The following is a 26,183-nucleotide window of genomic DNA, read 5'->3' as shown; positions in this document are numbered from 1 at the left end:
CATCAGGCTCTTTCATATCCCTCCATTTTTCAAGTACTGCAGATCCTCATCTCTACAGTACTGATAATCTGTTTTGGTATTGCGAAGTTTGCTTTCTGGTATTTGAAGAACTGCTCCAAGTTCCTTTCAACAGGTTCCTCGCCGCCCTGAGTAGATTTGTTTTAAAATCGTTCAATTTTCATAATTTTCAACACAGAGCTACGCAAGGTTCTGGTCGTAAATTCTTATAAAAAAATTCAATTATTGTAAGTCTACTGAGCAGGGCGCGTAAAAGCTAAAATTTCGTACGCTAGTCGCTTCGTCTTTCGAACGGAATATGTTATTTTTAAATGTCATTTTCAAATGTTGATATCTATTATTGAAGAGAAGATATGAATAAATGCCTTTGAAAAACAAATGTGACATCCTGGAATGATGATTAGAAGCGAAAAACCCAAAAGCAACACCAAAAACTAATACGTGACTTTGCTAATTGATCCTTAAATTTTACAACATTCGTTGATCATGCAAAGAATCGTTCAATGTTGGATGGGGCATTTAAACACAATCTTGATCCGATGGGAAGGATATTTGAACGAGCCAATATTCAAGAGTTAAAATGCCCGGTTTATTGTCGGCGGGGAAGGGAGAGAGATGTTGAAGCTTCGAATTTATCGATGTGTTAGGTCTGTACACCAAAAGAAAGTTTTGCCTTTCTTAAATAAACTTAGTTTGCGTATGTTTCTTCGAAACCTTTTCAGAAACTACATCCATTCCACAAGAAATTAAGAACAGCATCATTCATGAGTAAGTTTGATCTTTTTGGAAATCGTATATCTAGTATAACTCGTATAACTTATTATGGCTGTTTTTGATGTTGTATTCGAAGAGAGATAACATAGTTTCATGAGTCAGTCACCAGACAAGTCAATTAATGTGCGTACGAACGTATGGCTCGCTAAAGAAGGAGTTTAAGCTCTGACATCAGGTAAAAAAATCAAGGGGTAGATGTGAGTTATGATTTTACTAATATGCGTGTAAGCATTACCCTTCACTCGCCTGAATTAGTCACAAATAGGAAGGCACAACCAAAGGATTTTGGTGTCATTGTTTGTATGAAATAGCTTTTCCTTACTTTGGTCGTAAATCCATTTTATTTCGACTTCAGAAAGCCATTTGATTAACGTCTATTACCGTCTATGATAAGAACCAGACCGGAGTTATCTCAAAATTGACATGGCGTGAGTCAGGAATTCACCCTAACGAGTAACTTTCACTTTGCCTTGTTCCGCACGACCTCAAGAAGAACTTTTAAGCAGAAGGAGCAAACACCGTAGTAAATGGTCAACATCTTTTCTTACAGATTCTTGGTATCAGAGGAAGGTTTCACTGAGGACTGCACAATACTCACTCATCTAAACCAGACTGAGGTAGCAGTTTCCTATTTAGTTTCTTGTTCATAAACAATATGATATTTTTTGAAAACTTTTCAGATCTACAAGATGAAAGTTCCGAATGGCAAAGTGAATTATCTTTTGTTCGGGCTAAAATAACCAGTTTTTTCCCACTATGCCGTTATTTGTCGTCTTAAGAACAACAAACTTCGAAAAGAGGATTCTGGGGAGGGTCCAGGATTAAAAATCAGCGTAACAGATTTCCCGCGTTTTTTGTTAAGTCTTTGCAAGTGTGGACCTCGTCATTGTCGTAAAGGCAATAGATATAATTGAAACACTCTCTTCTTGACATCTTTTCTGTTTTAAAATTCTATTGTTTGTGCTGTTATATCACACGTAATTCTATACACTTTTAAGTTTAAAAAACTTCATTCTTTACAATAAAATACTTGCACTCTTCAAATTGCTTTACAGATCAGTATTACATCATACACATCAATCCTTTAACTCCCACGATCCAATAATTCTCTCCTCTTGCTGCTACACAATTCCTTGGAAATTATTTGTGAGAATTTGGTGTAAGATCAAGATTAAAATTTCTTCTTGATAAGTTTTAGTATTCTCATTAACCGTTTGCTAGAAAACGTGTAAATATCACAAGGAGAAGTTACGTGTTAGTCACTTCTGGGAGTTAAAGGGTTAATCATCCTGACGTGATTAAACAAAATGCTTACAACACTACTCATAAAATAGGAAAGTAAATCATTAAAAGAATTAAAGAAAAATGCAAAAGTAATAAAGAACATAAATATCTTGACTAGTCATCCAAATGTGTTTTAAACAAGTCTGAATATCCATAAAATTTTATCATGAAGAAAAAAAAACGTTCAGAAACATGATTCCGAAAAGTGAAAGGGAAAAATAGCCAACAATGTTTGTTTTTAATCTTTGTTATAAGAGAAACGTACAGGATATGACTTTTGAGCTTTAAAAGCTGTAAATGCTGGCGCCTGTAATTGGCTGTTATTGAAACCCCTGCGGTAGTAACCACTAAAAGGACAAGAATAATGATACGAAAGGCTCCCTGAAATCAGCGGTACCCTCGCACTGTGTATTTGTTTAATTTCCCCCCAAAAAAATGTGAAATCTTAATTAGATGAGATGTGCATCTTGGAATCATCTTGAACTCGCAACTCCACAGACAACAGAATTCTGAAAGTAGATCAATGATTTCGTCTGCTTATTGAGTCATTATTCAGATGTGACATGCTATGATGAAATGTAACACCAGCTAATTTACAAGTGTTTTCACATTAATTAGAATTAAATTTTAAAATAAATTATATAACAAATGAATAAACATTTTAACATTTTTAAAAGTTTCAGTCAGGATGATAAAATACAATCTAAAATAATTTCACGTTACGCCAAGAAATAAAACGATAATCATATTCACTAAAAGTTGGGTAAAAGGCCCAAAAGATCAATGTTCTTTACACCGTTTTTGAAGGTCTGAATAGTTCCAACAGTTCTGTGTGACTCTGGCGGCAGATTCCATAGCTACGACGCTAGCTAACGCCACGATTACAGTCTCTAGGTTATGGTGTTGTCCTTAAGCATTTTTTTGAGTGTCGGTTCCCTCAGATCTTCTTTAGTGTTTCTAAAATCTATTAAGTTTTTTATGCTTTTAGGAGCATGATCGTTGTTAACAGCTTTAAAAACCGTACAAACTATTTTTGCGAGTCTTTGATTAGTCAATAACAGTAAGCCTATCTTATTAAGTAGTTCCTGGTAGTGCGTTTGTTTTTCATTTTAAAAAATCGCAGTGCACGTTCGTTTACTTTTTCAAGTTTTGCACTAGCACTTTTACTGCAGAAGGGCTAGGTCTCAAAGGAAGAATTGAAATGGGAAAGGATGAATGCAAAATAGATTTTCTTTCTTGTTTCGAAATGGAGCATCTTTTTCTTAAACTTGAGGAAAGCAAATTGCTCAGGGACTTTTCTGCAAACTTTGCCTACATATTTTTCAAATTTTAGTTTGTCGTCTATCATAACTCCAAGCTCTTCAAAATCTTCGGTAATGGGGATTTCTGCGTTTTCACAATAAAACTGAGGGGTGGTTTGCGTCTTTCCCATGAAGATTGCTTCAGGGTACTTTGCTGTTTTGCTTCACATACCATTTCCCTCGAGCCATATGTCTACACGAGCGGGGTCATTGTTGTGGTTTCTTCAATTTTCGCGGACTCTTTGTCGGCATAAATTATCCTCGTGTCGTCTGCGTTGGCCCTTCGTCAGAGCGATTGACGAAGGGCTAACGCTCGAAACGGCAGCTTTGAAACTCTTTACGGTGGCCAATTTACGTTATCAACTCAGTTGATAATACTGAATTACCCTGTTATACTCTCCCACCGACGCAGTACCTCAGTTTCTTTAGAAACTTACCACCTTCATCCTATAAAAGTAAAGCATGTTTTACCAGTAAGGCGTATTTTCTCATCGAATGAAAATTGTCACTTAATGGGAAAACAAAAATCGCTTGGAGGTCAAGAAAGATTTTTAAAGCTCTGATGTTAGAATCTTGGTGATGGAAAATGCAACCCTTGTTGGATGGGCGCTTCGTTTGATCTCAAGTTGTTGACGTATCCATGCAAATTTACCGTCACAGGATATTTACCCAAGGAAATGTCGGTCACACTAGATACATTCAGTTTTCCGTGTAAAGGGGTCATTTACTACGGCGAAAGTCCCCTTGTAGCTTTAACATTGTGATATATTTCCAGGGTTTTTTTTCGAACTTATAACCCTGTTGATAGAGTTTTGCAATAAGTCAAACATGTTGCTTCGTTTTTATTGACATTCATTTCTAAAAATACCATATAATGTTTTAGTGGATTTCTTTTCCCCGTAACAGGGCCGCTCTCCAGTAATTTTCAGGGAAATACCTCAGTTGAATGAGGAACCCCCGGTTTGTGAACCTTCAACTTCTGTGGAGTCGCCTGTGGATGACTCGGGTGAGAGCTGTATGAATGTTAATATAGTAGTAAGGAACGTGAAAGGAAGAATGCTGGAAGAGAGTTTGTCATACCCCTATAGAATTTTCATGTAGTAATTCTGGGTAGACCTTTTCGGATAAAATCACACTTCGCGCGGTTAGGCAGCTGTGTTGGCTGCTCCTTCTCTTTGTTTTTGACAACTTTGCGAGTTGCAAAACGCTCGTTAGAAACCTCGTTTTCCACATGTATAATGGAGAGTGCGAGTGCGATTGAAGCCCTTGCCGCCAAGAGACCTTCAAATAACGACCGACTTCATCCGGTACAGTCTAACTATCTATGCCCATTTATTTAATTGTATAAAGTGTCCTTTAGTCTTACCCCTCATTAAATTTTCCTCTTTCTCTGCCCCTCACCTTAAAAAGGGTTCTAATTTCTTTAAGTCATCACGATAGTCTGTCTGAATAATTTTCTTCATTATCATCATGCTTATGATTTTCTCCTTAGATGGTTTGATTGCTCATTTTGCATTCTGAACTACAAAGTGCTCGAGCCAACCGGGCTCGGTTGTTGCGGGACATAAGAATATTAATTTACTTTAAAATAGCAAACCATTGCTCTTTTCTCTGAAGTCCTGATGTCAAAGTTGATTCTAATTACACTTGAATCTTTCCTCGGGTATTTTTTAAAAATGTTTTTCCTTTTGTAGTTATAAGCTGATTCTGTTTTTCTTTTTTATTATCATTATTATAAGCTCAAATCGGAGAGTCGAGAAAGTCAGTTGTTACTCAAAGGTTAGCAACCCTTTTTAAAGATGAGATAGGAAACTGCTGGAAAGACCTCGGAACATTTCTTGGAGTTCCTGAGAGCATACTTCACAACATAGAGATTGATTACGATAGAGTTCGCGAAAAGGGAGGTGCTGTTCTCCAGTCATGGAGGGATAAGGAAGGTAGCAAGGCAACTGTGGGACGTCTTGAGTCTCTCCTTATTGCGATGGGAAAGAAAAGGATCGCAGAAAAGTTGCTAGGTACTTAAATCTGTACGTTTTATGGAAATCATTCATTTGGCTTTAAGTCCAAAGAATTTTCCCGATGAATTCTTGAAATTTTCTATGGTGCAGTTAAACGTGGTCACGGTGTTTTAAGTTGCTTTTACAACCTGAAATCTACATTTGTATCATTCATTTATACGATCTAAATTTTTCTGATCATTGAATTTCCTCGTTTCTGGGATAGAAATTGTACGAGAAGAAAAACGAGGAGAAAGCAAACATCATGAAACGTATAGAAGTACGGAGGAAGGTCATTTGTATTATTCATATGATCTAAATTTTCTCATCATTGAATTTCCTCTTTTCTGAAATAGAAATGGTACGAAAAGAAACGAGTAGCAGCGCGGAGGAAGGTACGATCAATACTTACAGAGATTTTCCTTAATAACGTAGCGCTCTGTGAATAATTAGTGAATGTATGAATAATGATGCATGGACCCATCTTATGTGTCTCGCGCTTTCCATATCATATTGGCTGAACTCATCGGAAGTTTCACGTTGTAAGGTATCCCCAAATGGCCAATTTTCAAATCCTCTTGTATAGTGTTCTAGAACACTGGGAAGTATTGGGATAACCTTTTCTGACTCATGGTTTGCGCTTCATCTCATGTTTTAATACATCGTTCAGCACCATGTCTTTGGTGACTATCCTTTCAGATGCTCAATATAAGGCTTGTAGAAGTTTTTGTCGTGATCGTTTTAAATCCTGAAATTCTACTGCAGTTTTTCCTTTTTGGATTCACAAACCGGGTTAGGCATGTGTTCGTGCCAGTTTGTAATTGGTTGAAATCTTAACCTCAGCCTAGCTGAAAATCCCAGTGAGTAACTAATTCTGTCGTGTCTTTACATCTTAAATCATTGTATCAAGATAGCAAATTGATCTCTATCCACCAGAGCTTCAGAGCGCACATTAATTTGTCACTTGTAAATTCAATACGCAAATGCCACTAAAGTCTTCTCTTTATTAAATTTTGAACATAAGCAAAGCAAAATGTTATAACATGGCTTTCATTAACGGCTGAGTTGAAAACAGAGAGCACTCAAGACCCCGTCACTCTATGGGTAACCTAAAGAAACCTTGACTAACATTTAAGCTGTTTTTGTCTTGTGAAGATAAATAACACTGAAATGTGTCGATTCTCATGTGCACAACTAGTGCTAACGATACCGTGTGATTCGCCTAAATTCCGTTTTTCATGGCTGTCCTGGGATTAATAGGTGATATCTTTTGTGTTTTCCAGCCTTTTGCATCTTTATTCGCTTTTGATCACTGAAGGGATGTTTTTTATTAAAACGTTTTAAAAGGCTAAATCTAATCTAGTACTTGTATTTCTGATAAACGGTTGGAAGAAGGTTTTTTCAAAAATATCCTTAGAATTTCTCTTCGATCAAAAATGATTCCTTAGTAGGAAGAAGTGCCACCTTCTGCAAGAAGTTTGGCCATAATCTGTTTCTTTGCCGCACTTTATTTGTTTGTTTACAAATAAAAAGGCTGTTTCTGATGATAAAAGTCAGTGAATAGCATGCATTTCATGGCAAGCAATGAGCTCTCTAGTGTTCCTTTGCAATTGCATATTTTTGTTTTCTTGTTTCTCCTCTTCCTTGCTTTTGTTTCACTCTCCCCGATGAACCAAAATCCAATGTGAAGATATTTTCTGGTGATCCCGTGAATAAATAATGCGTGGCAACCTCCCTTATTTTATAGACAGTGATTGCTGTCCAGTGTAATACAAATGTTACTTGTTTCCATTCGTTTCAAACAGTTGTGTAATCATAAAAATACAAGCGACTACCTATCGTACACTGCTGATCACACATTTCATGGTCATTTCAAATTGAATTGTTTAGTTGAAACGTAAACGGCAACCGCGGCAACTGGTAGGGCAAGTGATCCAACTCTTGACAAACCACCGGGCGACGAGCGTAGAAAGATTTTGAAAAGAGTAAAACGGGAATTTGTAAGAGATATGGATGCAGATGCAGTTTTGCTACAAATGGCAGCTGAGGACGTCTTCAACAAAACTGGCGTAGAGAGAATAAAAGTGAATCAAATACAGTTGAAAAAAATGAGCAGTTCCCGGAGATTTTTACCGACAAAGGGTATAAAAGCTTATGATATCTTCAAGGAAAAACTCCAAGAGGTTCACCCGCACCTTGCAAACATAATTTTGACCAGCACGAAAATCCGTTAGCATTAAAAGAAAGCTGTATGATTACACGTAATTGTAATTTTGGAACGATGCCGCACAAGACACTGAGGTGTAGCAGTCAAACAGATTTCTAGAAGCGACGTTTTCATTCAGAGTTTGAGGGAGAATGCTAAAAAAAACCCAAAGAAAGGAAAACCTGGCTAAAAGTCTTGCTTCCATAAACGACGTGAAATTATTAGCCGGAGGCAATGAATAACAGTTCTCGAGGATTTTTGTGCAACAATTCGTATTCATAGCCCCACCCCTCATCTCCCCTTCTTCTATACTTTCACTCACCCTCCTGGTACAAATTTCTTTCTCTACCCAACCTTCCGTTGTTGTAAAAATCAAAGATGGCAGCTATAATTTTCACCAAGATAATTATGTACGCTCGCCCGCCGAAATTACGCCTGCTTTGCAGGCTACTGTCATGTCGATGCTAACTAAGTTGTTCTAAGGACTAAATATCAGCTGATTCTAGAGGGGTTTCGTGTGACATAAATTGATGATTTTTTATGACGGCGTTAATGTTCACCATTTTACCAACACGCCAAAAATAGGACTAAATACTGTAGATGAGGGAGCACATACATCTCATATTAAGACCTGCCATTATGTACTTTTATTGAGAAAACAACATAACTGCTGAACTGCCCACCTTTGAAATATAATTAATGAAAAAATAAGCATTTCATGAACTTATTTCATTCAGAAAATTGTAAATTGTGTGACTACTCTAGCTATTTTGTAGATTTATTTTATTGTTCACCCAAAGAGGGGAAGGGGGGGCTGATTTTCTCTGCGAGTCAACTTGCAAATTGTATGACCACTCTTGCTATTTTGTAGAAAAGGCAGTAGGTGGCTACAAACTAGAAGAAACCAAAGAGGAACGCGGGAAAACTAAAGAAGAGCTCTTACTTAAGAAGAAAAAGGCTGCAAGAGAGAAGGGAACATCAAGGAAAGGTAAGAATTACGGTGCTTAACTCAGAGCAAGCTGACAGGGCAAGACAAGCACTAGACTCGAGTAAGTTCTTAGATTTACTTCATTATTTACCCAAAGAGGGGCAGGGGGGCTGATTTTCTCAGCGAGTCAACTTGCAAATTGTATGACCACTCTTGCTATTTTGTAGAAAAGGCAGTAGGTGGCTACAAACTAGAAGAAACCAAAGAGGAACGCGGGAAAACTAAAGAAGAGCTCTTACTTAAGAAAGAAAAGGCTGCAAGAAAGAAGGGAACATCAAGGATAGGTAAGAATTACGGTGCTTAACTCAGAGCAAGCTGACAGGGCAAGACCAGCACTAGACTCGAGTAAGTTCTTAGATTTACTTCATTGTTTACCCAAAGAGGGGCAGGGGGGCTGATTTTCTTGGTGAACTAACTTTTTTCGATAGAACAATTCCCACAAATGATTCTGTTCTAAACAAGATTGATGGGTGATAGCGTGGTGAAGGGAAGGTAACTGCCTCAGATTCTGTTTTCCTATCAAGTGGTTACCTGTTGCTGGCATAGTATAGTCACCGAGGTTCAGTTGTAGTTTGATAGTAGCGCAAACGTTTGTGATTGGTTTTTTTTTTCTTGTCAGAGTTACGTCGAGCCGAACGGTAGGACAATCCAGTCTGTTTCGTTGGTAGAAAACCAAGTGAAGAGCTCAAAGAAGTCGAAGAAAACAATGCTACTACAAATAAAGAAAAACTGCGGAAAGGCTAAGTCATGTGATGGATATGATAGTTAGTTAAATAAATTGGCAAAACTCTAGATTGAATAGGCTTGAAAACATTTGCACAGGCTTCTACTGACTATTTTAAATATGTCGACCAAATAATTCTGCTTGTCCCCTCCAACTTTTTTATAGACAAGTTGGAGGGGAATGATATAAGATTTCTTCATTAAGTCAGAAGCGATACGCCAGACTACTAATAAACGTCTATATTATGATGAACAGGCATGCTTACGCGTCTTTGAGTGAACTGAATATAAAAGTTTACGCAGACATTCGCTCTTTCTTCAGTCGTGTAATGTTATCGTTCGGTTGAGGGTAGTCCTGAAAGGGTCTGTTGATGGTTAAAGTGACTGAAGTTTGGAAAGCTCACGTTGGAAGCTGGGATTCGAGTAAAAAGTACTTAAAATGATGATATTTGTTACTAAAACTGCCTGTTGGATTTCTAAGCTTCTTAATTGTACCATTGAACACGGAAAAAGCTTGACGCAAGTGTCAAGTGTGACATGCCTTATGAGACCGTGGAGGTTTACAATTTTTAATTATCGTAGATCTGAATGTCTCTGGCTAGATAAACGAACGTCATCAACACTGGAACTTTTGAATTTTGAGAGTTTCCATTTTTCGCTTCGGAGAGAGTACGACAAACAAACAATTTTTCAAAGACGGATTTATTGTTAAGTATCAAAAGAATAACTGTTTATTGTTCAAGACCAGAAAGTTCTACCACTATCAGTTATAATTAGGCTACGTCGAAAGGCTATCTAGTCAAGAAAACATTAAAGCTCATCAAGCTTTGGACAAACCTGCGTCACTCCAGGTATATACATCACTGACATGAATTGAAAGATGTTGTTGCTTCATATATAAATAACTTTAGCCATAGAAGACGTTTCAGTCTGCCTTGCACTTTTTGTTCCAATACTGTAAACAAGGCACGAAATTGCGAGTGCCATAGCTGCATTAAAAATGTTTTTTCCAATCGTACAATGTGGTACATTTTGGTCAACAGAAAAATTTAAAATGCAAAAAAGGAAAGTTTCTTTGCCTCCAAGATATCCCTACTTCTAAATTATGTCCAGCTGAGTGTTAAAGAGTATAATGAGAATGTTACGGACGTTTTGTTTGATAAGGGGATGACTGACACGAAAACCATTGAAAAGACTACAAGTTAGTCGCCCGCTGGCGAAATTCTAATCAAAATCAGTCTAAAATTCTCAATCGCGGCGAACAGCCGGTGGCAATTTAGAACCCTATCTCATAAACCACGTTCTTCCTTTGTCTACTATTGACAACCGACGTTTATGAGAAATCTTGCTTAAACTTTCTGACTTTTTCAGTCATTTCTCTCAACCCTTCTACGTTTTCGTTCTCCGCTATACATACTAAAATGTTTTGTTCAATGACCTCTTTCAATGCAGCTACTTCCATCAGAAGGTTGTGCATCGTTTCAAGTGGCTCGTTCCTCCTCGCGTTCTGCTGCCTCCTGGGAAGTTTATCTACATTGTTCAAAGCCAACAAGACAACCATCGTAAGGAGCACTCTATTAATCATCATTACAAAAGTGATTTATAAGAAACACAAGTAAACTTTCCTTACTTGATTAAAAGTTAATGATAAACCTTGATCTAGTAGATTAAGCGTTTTAAAACGTTTTAATCAAAAACATCCCTAGATTGATCGAAAACAAAGAAAGATACAATAGGCTGGAAAACACTCAACTCAACAGAAACCTTATTTTATCCCTGACATACTCTAAGCAGCACAGTATACTCTTAAACCCAATCAACGAGCGGTTTGTGCCATCAAATAATGTCAAAAATTGCAACTTTATAAGTTGACCATATACGACTCATGATGGCAAGACTTTAACTGAAAAAAAAACTAGGTAGATCGAGTTGATGATGTGTCCGGCAAATGCTCGAATTTTACAGAACATCGGCGATTGACAGTGCAGAGCCTATAAAGAATCAGCATGTCAATAGTCTATTGAAGAAGAATCGTAACGATTGCATGGTTTTAACCCTTTACACCCTATCATCATTGTACATTTTATCTTTACTATCTCTATACATTTCCTAAGGTGCTAACAAGAAGAATTTGTTTAACAATCAGGAGCTTCGTTTGTTGGTGATCAGTTTCCTTTATTCTCATGACCTTAATGTGTGATTCAAGGGGTGATATTGTAAGGAGAAATTAGATGCTAGTCACCCTCAGGGGTTAAAAGGTTAAGCACACTCAGAACTGAAACTCACCTACTCCAGATTTGAGCCTCGTCACGGTTTGATTCATCTCCTTAACTTTTCTGAGACTTTCTCTTAACTCATCCAATTCCCCTTTTTCACTTCCTGTTTCAATGTGAATATACGACACAGTTGATTACTCACTGAGAGTTTTTGGTGAGAGTGAAGTAAAGAATTCAAAACAAACCGTGATAAAAACATGTCTGGCTGATTTGTAAATCCCAAGTAAGATTTAATAATTTAATTTGATCCCAACAAGGACCTCTATAAGCCTGACATTGAGCTTCTGAATAGGGGAGAAGAAATTCTGGCCCCGATCGCCATGCAGCTTAACTTATTAAACGGTAATCAGAAAAGAAATGGCGCCGATCAAAAAATTAAAATGTATTGAAACACGAGATATGGTGCATCTCAAACAGTGAATCAGTAAAGGTGATTACTCTTATACTTTCCGATGCCCTGGAACACTATAAGAAGACTTTTTATAACTTCCTGAGTCACCTGGGGATACATTACAACTTAGAACTTTTAAAGAATTCAGAAAAGATCATATAGAAAGCGAGAGACACTTGAAATGTTTTATGCATCAATATTCATGCATTCACTAATTCTTCAGAGAGTGTAAAGGAAAAATCTCTGTAAATGTTGGTCATACCTTCCAACGGGCTGCTGCATGTTTCTTGATGCTCTTCTGCCTCGTCGCCTTTTCGTTCGCCTTCTCTAAGTTTTTCCTCTCGAGCAATGTCTATTCCAGAAACGAAGAATATCAATGATGAGAGAATTTAGATAATGTGAATTAATACTGCAAATGCAAATTGCAGGTTCTGACAGCAACTAAAAACACCGTGACCACCTTAAGTTGCATCAGAGTAAATTTGAAGACCTCATCAGTAAATACTCTGGATTATATTCAATCGAGATGAATGATTTTTAAAAAAACATTCTGATTTAAATACCTAACAACGTGTCGCGATCCTTTGCTGTTCGATTTGATTAAAGGCGGTCTCAAGACGTCCCACGGTTGCGCGGTGTCCTTCCCTATCCCTATATAATTTGAGCATAGCACCTGCCTTTTCTTGATCGCTTTTGTTAATCTTGTCTATACTATCAAGTTCGTCCTCAGGAACCCCAAGAAATGCTCCAACGTCTTTCCAGCAGTTTCCTATAATTTTTTTAAAAAGTGTGGCTATCCGTAGAGTAACAGTTGTCTTTCTCAGCTCAGTTCGCACTAAACAAGAAAAAAAGGAAACAGCTTATAACTACAACAGAACATGTTTCAACAAATATTCGAGACAAGATTCAAGAATAATTTCAATAAACCTCGACATCAAACTTCTTAAGAACGGAATTCTACTTTTAACAGCTGAGAATGTTAACCGTAAAAAGATTTGTAAAGAATCTACGTCTATAATCTCCTCGAGAACATAATTAAAAAGCTGAATTAAAGACTTAGCTGCTAAACATAATTACCGAAGACAGTTCCATGTTTGCCCCAGCACTCAAGCACTTGTGCAATTTGATGTGCTGTAAGAAAGTTAAGTGTTATTTGGTGTAACTTTTGTAGTTCATGTCGTTGCTGTCGTAAGGTGTAGTTTGCACTGACCGACACCTCACTATACACCAAACAACACAAACCAAAGCAAAGCATACAAGCTAGACCGATCTACACCAAACTACACAAAACGTCACCAAACTACATCATTAAACTACACCAGCTACAACAGTTAAACCGAGTACACCAGCTACATTAACTAAACCGAACTACACCAACTAAAACGAAGTATACCAATTCCAGCAAACTACACCAAACTACAACAATCACATCAAATTGTACTGACTACACCACTCTTTACCTGCTACATTAGTTACAAGAAACTACACCAACTAAACAGAACTACACCCATGCCATCAAACTACACCAAACCACACCAACTGCATCCAGCAACACCTAATGGTGGCATACAGCCTTTAAGGTAGATGCAAAGTTTTAAGGGCACTTACGTAAATTGGTATTTAATGTAAATTGGCCACTGGCGCAAAGAGTTTCTAAGCCGACGTTCCGAGCGTGAGCCCTTCGTCATTTCGCTCCGAGGAATGCACATCATCAACTCAGTTGATACAAGTAAATTATGAATTCGTTTTGCTGGTTTAGCACCGTAATTCTTACCTTCATCGTCGAACTTCCTCATATTGACGTCTGACATATCTGCAGTTATCTCTCTTGACTGTTAAAAGCCTGTGGGAACAAAATGGCCTGGAAGGTATATTTTGATTTAGCTTTGTGATATGCATGTACGATTGATATTTTGGTGATGCTCAAGCTCGGAGAGTTTGTCCACTCAGGAAATAAATAAATTTTTGGAATCGCTTGACACTTCTAAAAAAACAGCTGATAATCCCAAAAAGGTTTGAAAGAATCTTTCGATGGAAAATCTTTGAAAATTTCTGACCGCCGGGCATTTAGTTTATTTGAGACTGTGCCCGGCTGCCGGCTTTCTAGTCACAGCGTAATTTTTATCAGATGAAGACTGAAGTCCTTTAATAAGTCGCAAATATGAAGACTCCAGACAAATTATACAGTTTCTAAATACCATAAAAATTTGGAGCAACCTCCTCGATCGTTATATTGACGATATTACCTGGTTGTGTTTTAACAATCGAAAGACGGAACACATAACGCCGGATGAAAGTCTTCTGTCACCAGTTAGGTTTTTCGTTGTGGGTGTGACGTAAAAAAACGATGATAAAAACGAATACCGTAACTAATGTAACAAAGGCGTCTTTGTCGAGTGATGTATACAGAGGATACTCTGCTTTTGATTGGTTCTATTGCCGATTAAAAGATCCTTAACCCTTTAACTCCCAAGATCTCATTGATAATTCTCCTCTCTGTCTGCCATACAATTCTTCTGATGTTAGTTCAGAGAATTTGGTATTGGAACAACTAATAATCCCAGAATTGATATTTCACTTTACCCTCGTCACCTACCGACTTGATATTGTATTTATACTGTAAGGAGAAATTCTGTCTTGGTCACTTGTGGGAGTGAGAGGGTTAAATCAAGCCAAGTGAATATTGATGCAGAAATATTTTGGCTCGATCACACACATTAGAGTGATTCTCCGTTACAACGAACGCTTTAGAGAAAAAATAATATATATATATATACACAAATCTCTCAGACCGAGAGGAACATGGAAGCTATGACTTGTTTTTAGCCGGATATGACTTGAGTGTAAATGAAAACAGCTCTGCCATGAGCACCAGCAGTAAACAGAAAGGAGCAATTTCTACCAGAGAGATAAGCTGGATGCCTAAAACTGACTAAGGCTACAAATAATCTTAAGGTATCACCAGAATAGGCACAAGTATATACTAACTTCTCTTCTTTCTTTGGGTGTTGGATAAAGCACATTTCTAAACAAATTTCGATAACAAATGAACCGCAACATCGTGAATGCATCAGACACAATTAACATGTTGAGATATATACGTTAGGAACTGTTCCTGACTAAACCACCCACACAATCCGTGTTGTAGATTTCTAATGCTTTTCTTCATAGCAGGATATGCCTCCATTTTCTGGGCATTGAAACCCACTGCGTGCTGAGGAACACAACAAATGGTCAATTAAGTATTGACTGCCATAAATTTTGCAATAGAGCCCAGGCGACATATAACATGTATTTACGCCAAAATGTTTTTCCTTTCCGCTTTGTTGTCACGTCACAACGGAGCGTTCAAACTATACCTTGCTCTGAGAATAAAATCTTGCCAGTCCGGGCCTGTAAGGTTATTATTTCAACTTATTGGGTGGGTATGTAATTGCTCAGTTGTTTATCATCTCTATAACACTAACAATCCTTCACGGAATTTGAATCACTGATCTGTTTCATGCATGTCTCATAGCAGGCTCTTCCTTGGTTAATATATTTACAAAATTAAATGCTTACGTTTGCGAACATATCAGTACGGAAATTTTTAGCGCCGGGTAAGACTTTCCCCTGCTTCGGTAAAAGTTCTCTTGTGGCTTGCGACATGGGAATGATTAAAACGAATACCGTACCTGACGTGTTGAAGTCGTAATGATTTCTTTATTAAAATTAACAAGCGTCTCTTAAGATCACTCTAAGTGAGTGTAATAGATATTTGGCTTGATCATACAGATCAGACGGCAACCTGAAATAGGAAAGAAGGGTTTCCGTTCCTCTGTTTCAAAGAGCCTTTTTTTAGAAAACGGGAAGTGTAATTAGGCTAATACAACCACTGTAAAGAACAAGCAATATAAACTGTACACGTGTCAGTTGTTCACGAACAGCTTCGAAGGTAAGTATCTCGACATGTTCGAAGTAAGGTAGTCAGGAAGTAATGTTTGATATCAACATGTTTTTTTACGGGTATTTTTCAAAATTATTAAGTGAACAGTTTAAAAATGCTGCATTTACTGAAGATGAACTGTCTTTCGAAGGATGTGCTTACACAGTTGCTGAGCATTGAAATCCACTGAGGAATACAGCTGGAGTTCAATCATCGACTGCTATATATCGCGCAATCGAGTCCACAATCCTTTTTTTAAGCACTTTACACCAATAGTTTAATAGCAACTTCCTCCAGAGATTTGAGGAAGACGATATAGGTTAGACTTAAAACATATTTCACATTGTTGAGAAATAATCTGTTGATCTGATTAAAATCTATTGGTTTAATCCTTCTAACCAGACTTCTCTGATCATGTGCAAATCTGCACTACTACAAACAGTTATGCTGTTCTCAGATATTATTGTAAGGCAAACAAGATGGCAATATTCTGTTGTTTTGTCAACTTTCAGAATTATCTTATTTGGTGTAGGATAACATGATAGCCTAAACATCCCAAACAGGAAAATTCATGGAAAGGTCCAAAGTTGAAAATTACACCCCTCCCTCCCCCCGTAGTATACAGAGTGTACTTAAGCTGTGTTTATGTTTGAATCGCAAACCTGTTCAAACATAGGAAGTTTGGAACGTCACCTAAGCGATCAAAGAGGGGCACTATAAAACTATTACAAAGCCTTATGGGGAGATCAGGTAATTTGTGATGCAACCAAAATCGTTCGACCTCCCCCTCCTCCGGCGATAAATAATGGCCGGTCCCGAAACCCTAAGCGTTTGTTTATTAGTATCAACTTCATCTCGACGATCAGCCAAGTGATCATGTCCAAAGTATATTGTGAATGTAGAAAGCAAGGAGAAATATTACTCAGCAAGTCGAATGTAACAAACAAACGTGACTTATAACGTTTGATGCTTCCGTGCACGTTAAGCTTACTCAAAGAAGGTATATTCGAGCAGAGTAAGATATTCCGTCTCAGATTCTAAGAAAAGGGATTTATGACCATTCACTGCATCAGCTTGATGCAATTTGCAAATGGACTGTCGGGGATCTAACGAGCAGATGCTGACGATAGCACAAATGGAATTTCAAAGCAAATGGCTGTTGTGCGGAAACACATTGGATGGAAATAGAGACAACATGACAAAAATTAACGAGACAAATCAGAGGCTCTGAATGGGTGTGAAGACTTTTAAAGCCAACAGTTAAAATTTTGGCCATGTTTTCATTGACGGTTTATATCTTTTAAGAAGGTAAACATTTATGTATTTTGAATCAGTTGAAACCTACACTTCAGACCAGCTCAGTTGCTCATAATTAATCAGCTTCAAACTTTGAAGCTTTGAATGTAGGTATCGTAACTGGGACATTGGGACAATGGTACGCTTGGCATCATAGTGCCGGTGTTATTCTATTGTTTGCAAAGATATCAGCTACCTTGCACTTACTTGAGATGAGCTGTCTTTCAAAAATGTGTTTTGTTGAGAGATGAATTCCTTCGGCTGCTAGTTGTCCCACGGACCTTTATGTCTTACATGTACGGTAGATCTAGACAAGACTAACTTTAGCTCCTTCGTAACTTTATTTCGGTTTTCATTCTTTTTATAGTTCCTTAGTCACCTTTTTTTACGCGATAGAGAACAAACGATCGCTCACCATGGGTGTTTATTTTTTAAATTTACTCTCCGTTAACCAAAATTCAATCTTTTGGGTTTTCATGGTTTGGTATTTGTCAGACCAGTTTAAAAATTGTATTATTTGTGAATGGCAGCTTAGATTTTGTTATTGTTTACAGTTGACCGAGCCTCGATTCCAAATAATTCTGCCACACATTATTAGTACTTTTAGTTTGGTTTTGTGGGGATAACTTATTTTAAATCATTCTCACTGAAAACGAATGATGCGGAATTGAGTAAGGGTTTGAAGGTAAAAGCGCCAAAGGGTATTCATGAAAGCATGAAGCGAGATATAATTCGTCGCACAACACTATTTATGTCTTTAGTGAAAGTTGTCGTTTAGAACTTTCCATTGATAAAAGAATGAGAAAAATCTCGAATAAACTTGGTCTTGCTTTAAAAGTGATGAGGGCGTAGAGTGTCTTGTAATCCAAGTGGGACATGTTCGCGTGTTATAACTTTCAATATCAACCTCATAAATTAAACATCGTTTATACTGCTGCTCAGATAATTTGGCAATGATTTATAGTGACAACCCTTTAAAGTTGAACCTGGTCGAGTCTGGGTAATGCATATTTCTATATATTATTTAAGCATCTGATCAATTTCAAGTTTTAAAAAAGTTTAAAAATTGCCGCACAGGTTTTTTCGTTTTTTTTTTTCTCAATAAAACTGTGACTTGATTTCAGCAATGGTGAACAAGTCTTGACGTTAAGAGACTAGAGTCTCTTCTTCAGGACAAATTTTCAGCTTTTACTTATATATAGATTTAGCCAAGCCTAAAAGCGGAGCTCTTATTAGTTTATTTTCCAGCCCTACGTTACACTGAATAAAAACTGTAATAAAACTATCTACTGGCACGTCTTTGTATTATATTTCAACCCAACCATTTCCTCAACATATAAACACTATTACAAAGTAATTAGTCAGGGAAATGGAAAACTTGTGGCATATACACCATGTTTGAAATGCCATGACCATAGTAAGCTAAGAGGGTTGAGGAGGATGTATGTGGGAATAGGCCCTCTTGTCTGTATCAATAATTTGCTAATCACTCCTGTTGGCAATGTTTTGATGAGGTTGGGCTAGCAAGGCAAAGGAACTGAGGATTTTAGTAGGCAGTGACTTTTTTTCAAATCTGGAAACTATCATCACAAAAGCCATAATTGTTCCCGGTAACTCATTCTTATTCTGATAAACTAGTTTTGAGAAGGATACAATATTTTATAACAAAAACTTAATGCACAGGTTGTGCAAAAACCTTTACTTTGACCATACTTTTATAGCCGATACCAGTCCCTTCAAATGGTAAAATGTTAGGAGGTTCAGAGAAAAAATAATCTGCCATACATCTGCAAGATTTGATGTAATTATTTTAATCACAAGAATATTAACTGATACTAGGGGATTTAATAATATTAAAAAAACAATAAAATTTGGTTGAAAAATTCTATACTATTCTGTGCATTTTTGTTCACTTCTTGTACATGCTGAGGGTTACTCTTTTTACTTTTGGCAAATGCCTGCCTATTCAGTTCTCTGATATGATCAAGATTTGATTCTTTGCGTTTGTTAAATGTCTGTCTTTGAGATTCTCTTTTTTCAATGTTTTTTGAATCTTTTTGCGTGCAGAGCTCTGTTTTGCTTATTTCTGAACTTATTATTTCTTCTCCTTCTTGTCATGTATTTTTCCATATAAGCTTTCCTTTTCTGTTCTTTGGTTGACCATCAGATAAGTCCTCTGACTGCGTTTCATTCTTCTTGGGCACAAGAGTGTTTTGGTTGGATATTATGGACTGATCAGTTGTGCTACTGATGTTTGTTTAACCTTATGTTTCATTCATACTTTTGCTGATATCAGGGCTCATAAGTTCCCCCATTAGTTCGATCAAAGTTTCGCTCTAAGATTCACTCGTAAAAGGTTCCCTATTTATAAACCCCCTGTGAGCTTGGAGGATCGACGAGCAAACGTTTCGAGGGGTCAAAGACTCTTCGCATTCAGCGTCTACAACCGTAGTCACATCTTTTTCTTGCGAACAGCTTTGTCTCGCCTACACATGCGCTGACTGCGTCGAGTATTAATCAAAACTTCCTCGAAGAAAAGTCGAATTCCATTTCAACGTCGCGGCATTTACTTCAGTATTATTTCGGAATATCGATATCAGCTGGTCTGCCGTTGACATATCGATTTGTTTAAAGGGTTACTGACGCCAAATTTTTCTCCTTTTTTTTGTCCCAAGACATTCCTCTTAGGTTAAAGAATCCAAAATGAGTAAATTAACGATATATTGTGCAGAATTAAATTTTCTACAAATTTTTTTTGACGCCTAATCGACGGCCACTTTGAAAACGGTTCGATTCAGGTCACGTGATGTGATACGTCACACGTGTGTAAGGCAGTGAAAAGTGTCATGTCAAGACCTGAGACTAACAAATTCGTCTCGGCTGTTCAGCTGCAGCCGAAATTTACGAGCGGAAAAAAAGTAAGATTTGTTCGATTCTGATATAGGTCACCATTTAGAGACTACGAAATACGAGGTGAGAAATAAAATAACGAAGGTTGAATAATCGAAACGCGACAGATCGCATGTCTGTATTCAGAGCCACAGATAATTTGCACGTTATTCCAAACAGCTGTAAAAATATATATGTTCCCACAATTTTTCCTCTTAACTATTATCGAATTCTATACTTAAAGAAATGTTTTTTAATTCCAAGCCGAAAACTATTTGTCTTTAGATTTTGTCTGGAGTGTATCACTATGACCTCAGGCCCATCAGTTCAGGAGTGAGCGTGACTAAACGCAAAGTATTGTCACGTATTATGGGAGGTCGTCATCTGGTTTCGTGAACAAAAGTCTTCTTCCACGGTCCGGAATTGGGCAAGATTTATCCTTTTAAAAAAATTTTTAATGAGACTAGTAGGCAACACAAAAGATGACTTCCTACTTTTGTAACTTTTTGTTTATTTCTCTCGATGCGTTTCGTCTCTAACTGAGAGTTTTTCACGAATGATTACAACTAACATTGAGCAGCATGTATAGCACATTCGTGTGCCTAAGTTTAATTAACTTCCAATGGAAGTGTATAACAACAGAACCATGCTGTAAACGGATGTCACAAGAATCGCCTTGTTATGAGCGCCATGCTCAAGCGTTGTTTCTCATTTGCAACCGGAAACATGATGAAATCAATCCTGTCCGAAAGGTTACTCGTTTCAAAAATGTACCAATGTCAGCTGAGTGAACAGTAGATAACTCGCGCACGTTTATCGTAAATAAAACAAGCCTAAAGCCTGAGAGAGGAAACCATTAAAGCACAAGTCATATGACTATCTTGTACCCACCGTTTAAAACGCACTGCTTTGGTAAAAAAAAAAAGGAATCGAGTCCGCGACAAACTCGTACTACGGAAATAACAAGCACGTAATGTTTCTCAAATTATGATTGCTTTCACCAAAAAGAACAGTTATCAGCTTTGTAACTGTCACAAACGTGCGAGATAACTCAAACTTTAGGCTACTTTACTTTATTTACAATTCTACATGTACGAATGCTATTTTTTGCTACATCGCGTTTTAAAGTAAAAGCCGAGGAATCTTAAATCGTTCGTAAAATACAACACAGGAAAACTTAAAACCGATTCAATCGCGTGTGAACGTGTATAATCCAGCCAATTCACCTCCACAAGCGTGTATGTTTATATTTTCAGTCAGTGAAACCTTAGCTTCGGAAGGTACGTGCGTGTAGCATAAAAACAATTCGTTCCCATGGTATTCAAGAGTCTGTACATTTGGTTTTCTTTACTTGATCGCTCCTACGTTTAAGAAGCGACTGATTTTCAGATACTTTATTTATAATCGTAAATGCACTCACCATTCTCGCTTTCTTGATTGAGGCGGCCGCGGCGCACGGGCTATGGATCCTCCTCTGACTCTCGCGCTCTATTTCAGGTTACGTTCGTCCTGGCGGTTCAAATTGCCAGGGCCTGATTTTACCAACAGATTTATAAACTCTTCCATTATGTTCGCCTTCCATCGAAGCCTCAAAATCCGAATAATCAGACCCCGTAATAGAACTGCTTTCACTCGAAGTACTATCCGCCCTATTTACTTTGCTTAATGTACACACGTGTGACGTGTCAAGTCACATGATCAAAATCGAAGCGTTTATGGCGGATGACTCACGAAGCTGCATCTTGGACAGTTTTCCCGGCGAAAAAAAGGCAAAAAGAGGCATTCAAAGCACCTTGTATCTGTTTCAATGTGTTAGCCGAGGCATTAAGATGGTATTCCGAAAAAAGTGACCTGTTAGCCGTCAGTTACCCTTTAAATCTGAGTGAGTGACAAATTTGCATATTCGGACCCCTAACAATAGTCGTTTCTACGCTTCGCGTATCTACGACCAAAAAACGGGTGAGTCAAAGTAAGCGAATACACCCTCAGATAAGAAAAAGCAGTAAAGAACCTTTCATTTAAATTGTGTCGGATGTCTTCTAACAACACCCTTAAAGGTACGTATCTCGACAAGCAGAGGTTAAAATCTCTATCATATAAACAAGTATTTCCGAAGTTATTCGGTGGACAATTAAAATGTAATGTACTTACTTTCGAACAATTGTCTTTCGAAAATGTGTTTTCAGTTTTTGATGACTAACATATCCTCTGTACCCTCCAATACTCAAAGGCCATTGGGCAATATTGACTGCATTATAACGCGCAATCCAGCCCGGCTGCTGGCGAGTCCCCGTCTAACAAGTACAACATAATTGATTGTTTTTTTAGTCACGTCCAATTGTTCCTGCTTAGCTACTTCCCCCTTTCTTCAAAAATAGACGAATAAAGGTTTCGGGAAGTCATTCATACCTTCGCGTGCCAGTAATTCATCTCAGATGGCTAGTGGAACAATGTAATTTTGTATGCTTCTCAAGAAAATTAAATCAGAAAATCTAAAAACGCTGCATGACATTTGCAGATTAAAAGAGGAAAAGCTCATAGAATACTAATTACTGTAAAATATAAGGTAAGTTCTTCCATCGTTATATTGACATGATTACATGGTTATGTTTTTATAAATCGAAATACGGAAACTTGAACGTGAACTTATTTTGAAGGCTGATCGGATCTCTTTATTTTTCAGGGTTTTACGGAAGTTAAATTTCACTCGAGCGAAGGCTTGTCGTGACACTTTTCAAGACTCAGCAAAAAACAAATACCACAACCATGTATATTAACTCTATCTTATCTATCGAGGTGACTTTCGTGAACATCACGTTTCAATCAAGCAAACAGGAAGACTTGAATGACACCTTATCGGTTCGCTTAAGTCACACGTGCCAAAACCGATCAAATTCAAGGTAAATTTTTGAAAAAGTGAAGCGTTCTTAACTGACCCAACTAACATAGCTAGGAAGTAGGTGCCATAGAAAAGGTAACTTCAGAAAAAAACTTTGCGGTCCGACCTTTACGAAAACTTTATAACTCCGCGAACTTACCTAATTTTCGGCAATCTCCAAGTTTGGCCGCCATTTTAAGGGAATTGTCAACATGAAGCGTGGCAGATATAAATCAAGCAGGTAGATCTAAAACCGTCAGAAATACATACGAAAGTAATTCAAATGAACTTTACTTTAATTCAAGCGGAAAAATTTGAAATCGTTCGTTAAACTTACTATTCCTACATCCCCATGCGACCATTTCCTCCAACAATTCAAACACTACAACTAGTGTTCGAATTCCTCTGGTCGATTCCACCGTAAGAAATAATCTGTGCCACCCAAGCTTCGACTCGAATGTGAAGTACGAATCAAATAAAACAACTGCTTCATCTTCGAGGCAATATCACGCTGGTATTTTGATTTTCTGATCGCCAAGAACGGTGATCAGGAAGCGATCGCCATGTTTACCTCATAAACGTGACCGTTGACCAGCCGCTGAGTGAAAACAGTATAGCGCGGGGTCGGGTGGGTGGCGGGCCTATCGTCATAAGATATTCGAATACATGCTTAAAAAGCTTTAGGACTCCCAGTCTAGACAGTGAAGGCATGCTTCGTGGTACAGACAACTTTTATTTTATTCCCCTAATCTGCAATGGAATAGAATATTCCTCTACCATCGCAAAACGACTTCTGGAAAGCTTACTTCTTCCTCAACCCTGATACGACCACTCACTCCAAAGACACGTACGGCTTCAAGTCTACCAAGAACCCCCCTCCGATCGACGAGTTAAAGAAATTTGAACACGACATGCTAAAAATAATACAATAGACGAAATTCAAACAAGTAAACAATCCTTTTCTCAACAAACTCAAAGACGACACCAAACGCATAAAAAACGAAACCAAGCTGCTCATCGCCGCGGACAAAACAACGAACTTTTACAAACTAGAACCGTCAACATACAACGATCTACTATAGCAAAATATCACAAAGTCCTACAAAAAAGCACAACCTAACACCACACGAGCCATCCATTCAAAAAACAAAAACATCGCAACAAAACTAGGCATCGATGACAGGGTGGACATCACAGCTAACAAAGACGCATTCATAACACTGAAAGACCACAAACCGAACTTCGCTAACAAACCGACCTGCCGATAATTAACCCCACCAAATCTGAGATAGGTAGAATCAGCAAAACAATCCTCGACAGAATCAACAGCAAAATTACGAGAACATCCAAATTCAACCAATGGAAAAATACAGCATCCGTGATCGAGTGGTTTAAAGCCATTAAAAAAACAAACACCACAGTTCTATTTGCTTTGACATCGAATAATTCTACCCCTCCATCAGCCAAGACTTCCTGAACAGAGCACTGGACTTCGCCTCAGCCTATAACAACATCACCGACGACGAAAGAAACATCACAACACATGTAAAACATTCGATCTTTATGCACAAACAACAACCCTAGCAAAAGAAGGGCGATACAACATTTGAAGTCACAATGGGCTGCTACGACGGTGCCGAAACATGCGAGCTAGTAGGAAATTTCCTCCTCTCCCGAATACAGAAACTCGACATCAACATCGGACTTTGCAGAGTTGAGACGGACTGGTCATTTCAAACACCACACCGAGAGACACAGAAAACATTAAAAAAGAAATATGCCCCATCTTCAATCAAAATGGACAACGGATCACCATCGAAGCCAACAAACAGACCATCCTTTTCTTAGACGTCACTTTCAAACTGAATAAAAACACCTTCCAGCCCTTCACAAAGCCTAACACCACATTACAATACGTCCACGGCGAGAGCAACCACCCGCCAACCACCACAAAGAACAAACCCCCGGCATCAATAAAAGGCTATCATCCCTTTCATCTGACAAAGCATACTTCGACCAAGCCGCTCCGCCATACCAAAAAGCACTCGATGAATGCGGATACCGGTACACTCTACACTACGAACCACCCACGACTAACAACCGAAAAAACAGACAACGGAACAACATCCTCTGGTACAATCCCCCATTCAGCAAAAATGTCAGCACCAATATCGGACACAGATTCCTTACCCTAGTAGACCAGCACTTCCCGAAAGACCACAAACTTAGAAAAATCGTTAATCGTAACACAATCAAGATCAGTTACAGCTGCATGAATAACACTAAACAGATCATCGACAACCACAACAAACGCATTCTAAATTCATCCAAACACATCAATGACACCGCAGATAACACCAACACAAAAGACACCAAAACGTGCCACTGTCGACAGAAGAACACATGCCCACTTAACAGAAACTGCTTCCAATCATCTCTAATCTACCAAGCCACAGTCACACGCAAGGACAACAGCACCACTGAAACATACATCGGACTTACAGAAAACAACCTCAAGACTAGATACGGAAACCACACCGCATCATTCCGACACACAAAACTCAGAAACTCCACCGAACTCAACAAGCATATCTGGACCCTTAAAGAAAATAACATTAGCTCCTATATTTCATGGCGCATCCTTTCATCAAGATCGCCCTACAGCAGCGCAAACAAAAGATGCAACCTCTGCCTCAAAGAAAAATTACTCATCATTCGCCGACCCGAATTATCATCACTAAATAAACGTAATGAGCTCGTGTCCTCATGCCGCCACAGAAACAAAACGTTACTACGTAACAATTGTAGTATTATTTTTATGCAAATTTATAAAATATATAATCAATGGTACGAAAATTCTTAATAATAAAATCCCCTGATGAGTGAGCAACCACGAAATAGGCTTGTAGGGATGAAAGTATAGTCTCTCTGTTTTCTTCTCCTATCGAGTAGGAGTATGGCGACCTTTAATATTTATTTTGAGCAATAACTGTCCTTCCGTTTAAATTGATAAGGAAATTCTCCGATGAAGGATAAAAGACAATTGACGATCGGTGTGTACCGTTTATTGAAATTCTGACGGAGCTCTCCGATTGTCGATTGTTTTGATCTGATTCTGCACTAGAAATTGTCAATATGGAAGAAAACGGAGAGACATTTATCATTGACTCAAAGTTCAAAAACCCGACAAATGATCGCAGTGCATACTCCATTTCTGTGAAAAATTTGACTAAATCT

The 26,183-nt window shown here is 38.0% G+C and overlaps 2 protein-coding genes across 3 annotated transcripts in view; one reads left to right on the top strand and one right to left on the bottom strand.

Annotated features, from left to right (window-relative positions):
• Positions 1-10,287, top strand: part of LOC131794762 (titin homolog) — a 34,716-nt gene extending 24,429 nt beyond the window's left edge. For both annotated transcript variants that reach the window (XM_066173837.1, XM_066173836.1), the window contains 8 exons: positions 741-786; positions 1,343-1,409; positions 4,284-4,383; positions 5,117-5,392; positions 5,731-5,769; positions 8,452-8,568; positions 8,736-8,852; positions 9,188-10,287. In XM_066173837.1, the coding sequence (XP_066029934.1) occupies positions 741-786; positions 1,343-1,409; positions 4,284-4,383; positions 5,117-5,392; positions 5,731-5,769; positions 8,452-8,568; positions 8,736-8,852; positions 9,188-9,210 (785 nt within the window). In that variant the 3' untranslated portion in view covers positions 9,211-10,287. The remainder of the gene's footprint in view (positions 1-740; positions 787-1,342; positions 1,410-4,283; positions 4,384-5,116; positions 5,393-5,730; positions 5,770-8,451; positions 8,569-8,735; positions 8,853-9,187) is intronic.
• Positions 10,288-10,298: 11 nt separating this feature from the next.
• Positions 10,299-13,324, bottom strand: LOC131788121 (uncharacterized). The gene is made up of 5 exons (XM_066173553.1): positions 13,036-13,324; positions 12,527-12,793; positions 12,221-12,310; positions 11,578-11,670; positions 10,299-10,821 (listed from the first exon to the last, which is right to left on the bottom strand). Exons 1-5 carry the CDS (start codon positions 13,211-13,213, stop codon positions 10,625-10,627), a joined length of 825 nt encoding a protein of 274 aa, XP_066029650.1. The 5' UTR covers positions 13,214-13,324; the 3' UTR covers positions 10,299-10,624.
• Between the last annotated feature and the right edge of the window lie 12,859 nt (positions 13,325-26,183).

This window comes from Pocillopora verrucosa, chromosome 10 (assembly GCF_036669915.1).
Source record: "Pocillopora verrucosa isolate sample1 chromosome 10, ASM3666991v2, whole genome shotgun sequence".
NCBI classification, from domain to species: domain Eukaryota; kingdom Metazoa; phylum Cnidaria; class Anthozoa; order Scleractinia; family Pocilloporidae; genus Pocillopora; species Pocillopora verrucosa.
Note: the sequence above shows the minus strand (reverse complement) of the source record. Positions and strands in the feature narration are given on the sequence as shown.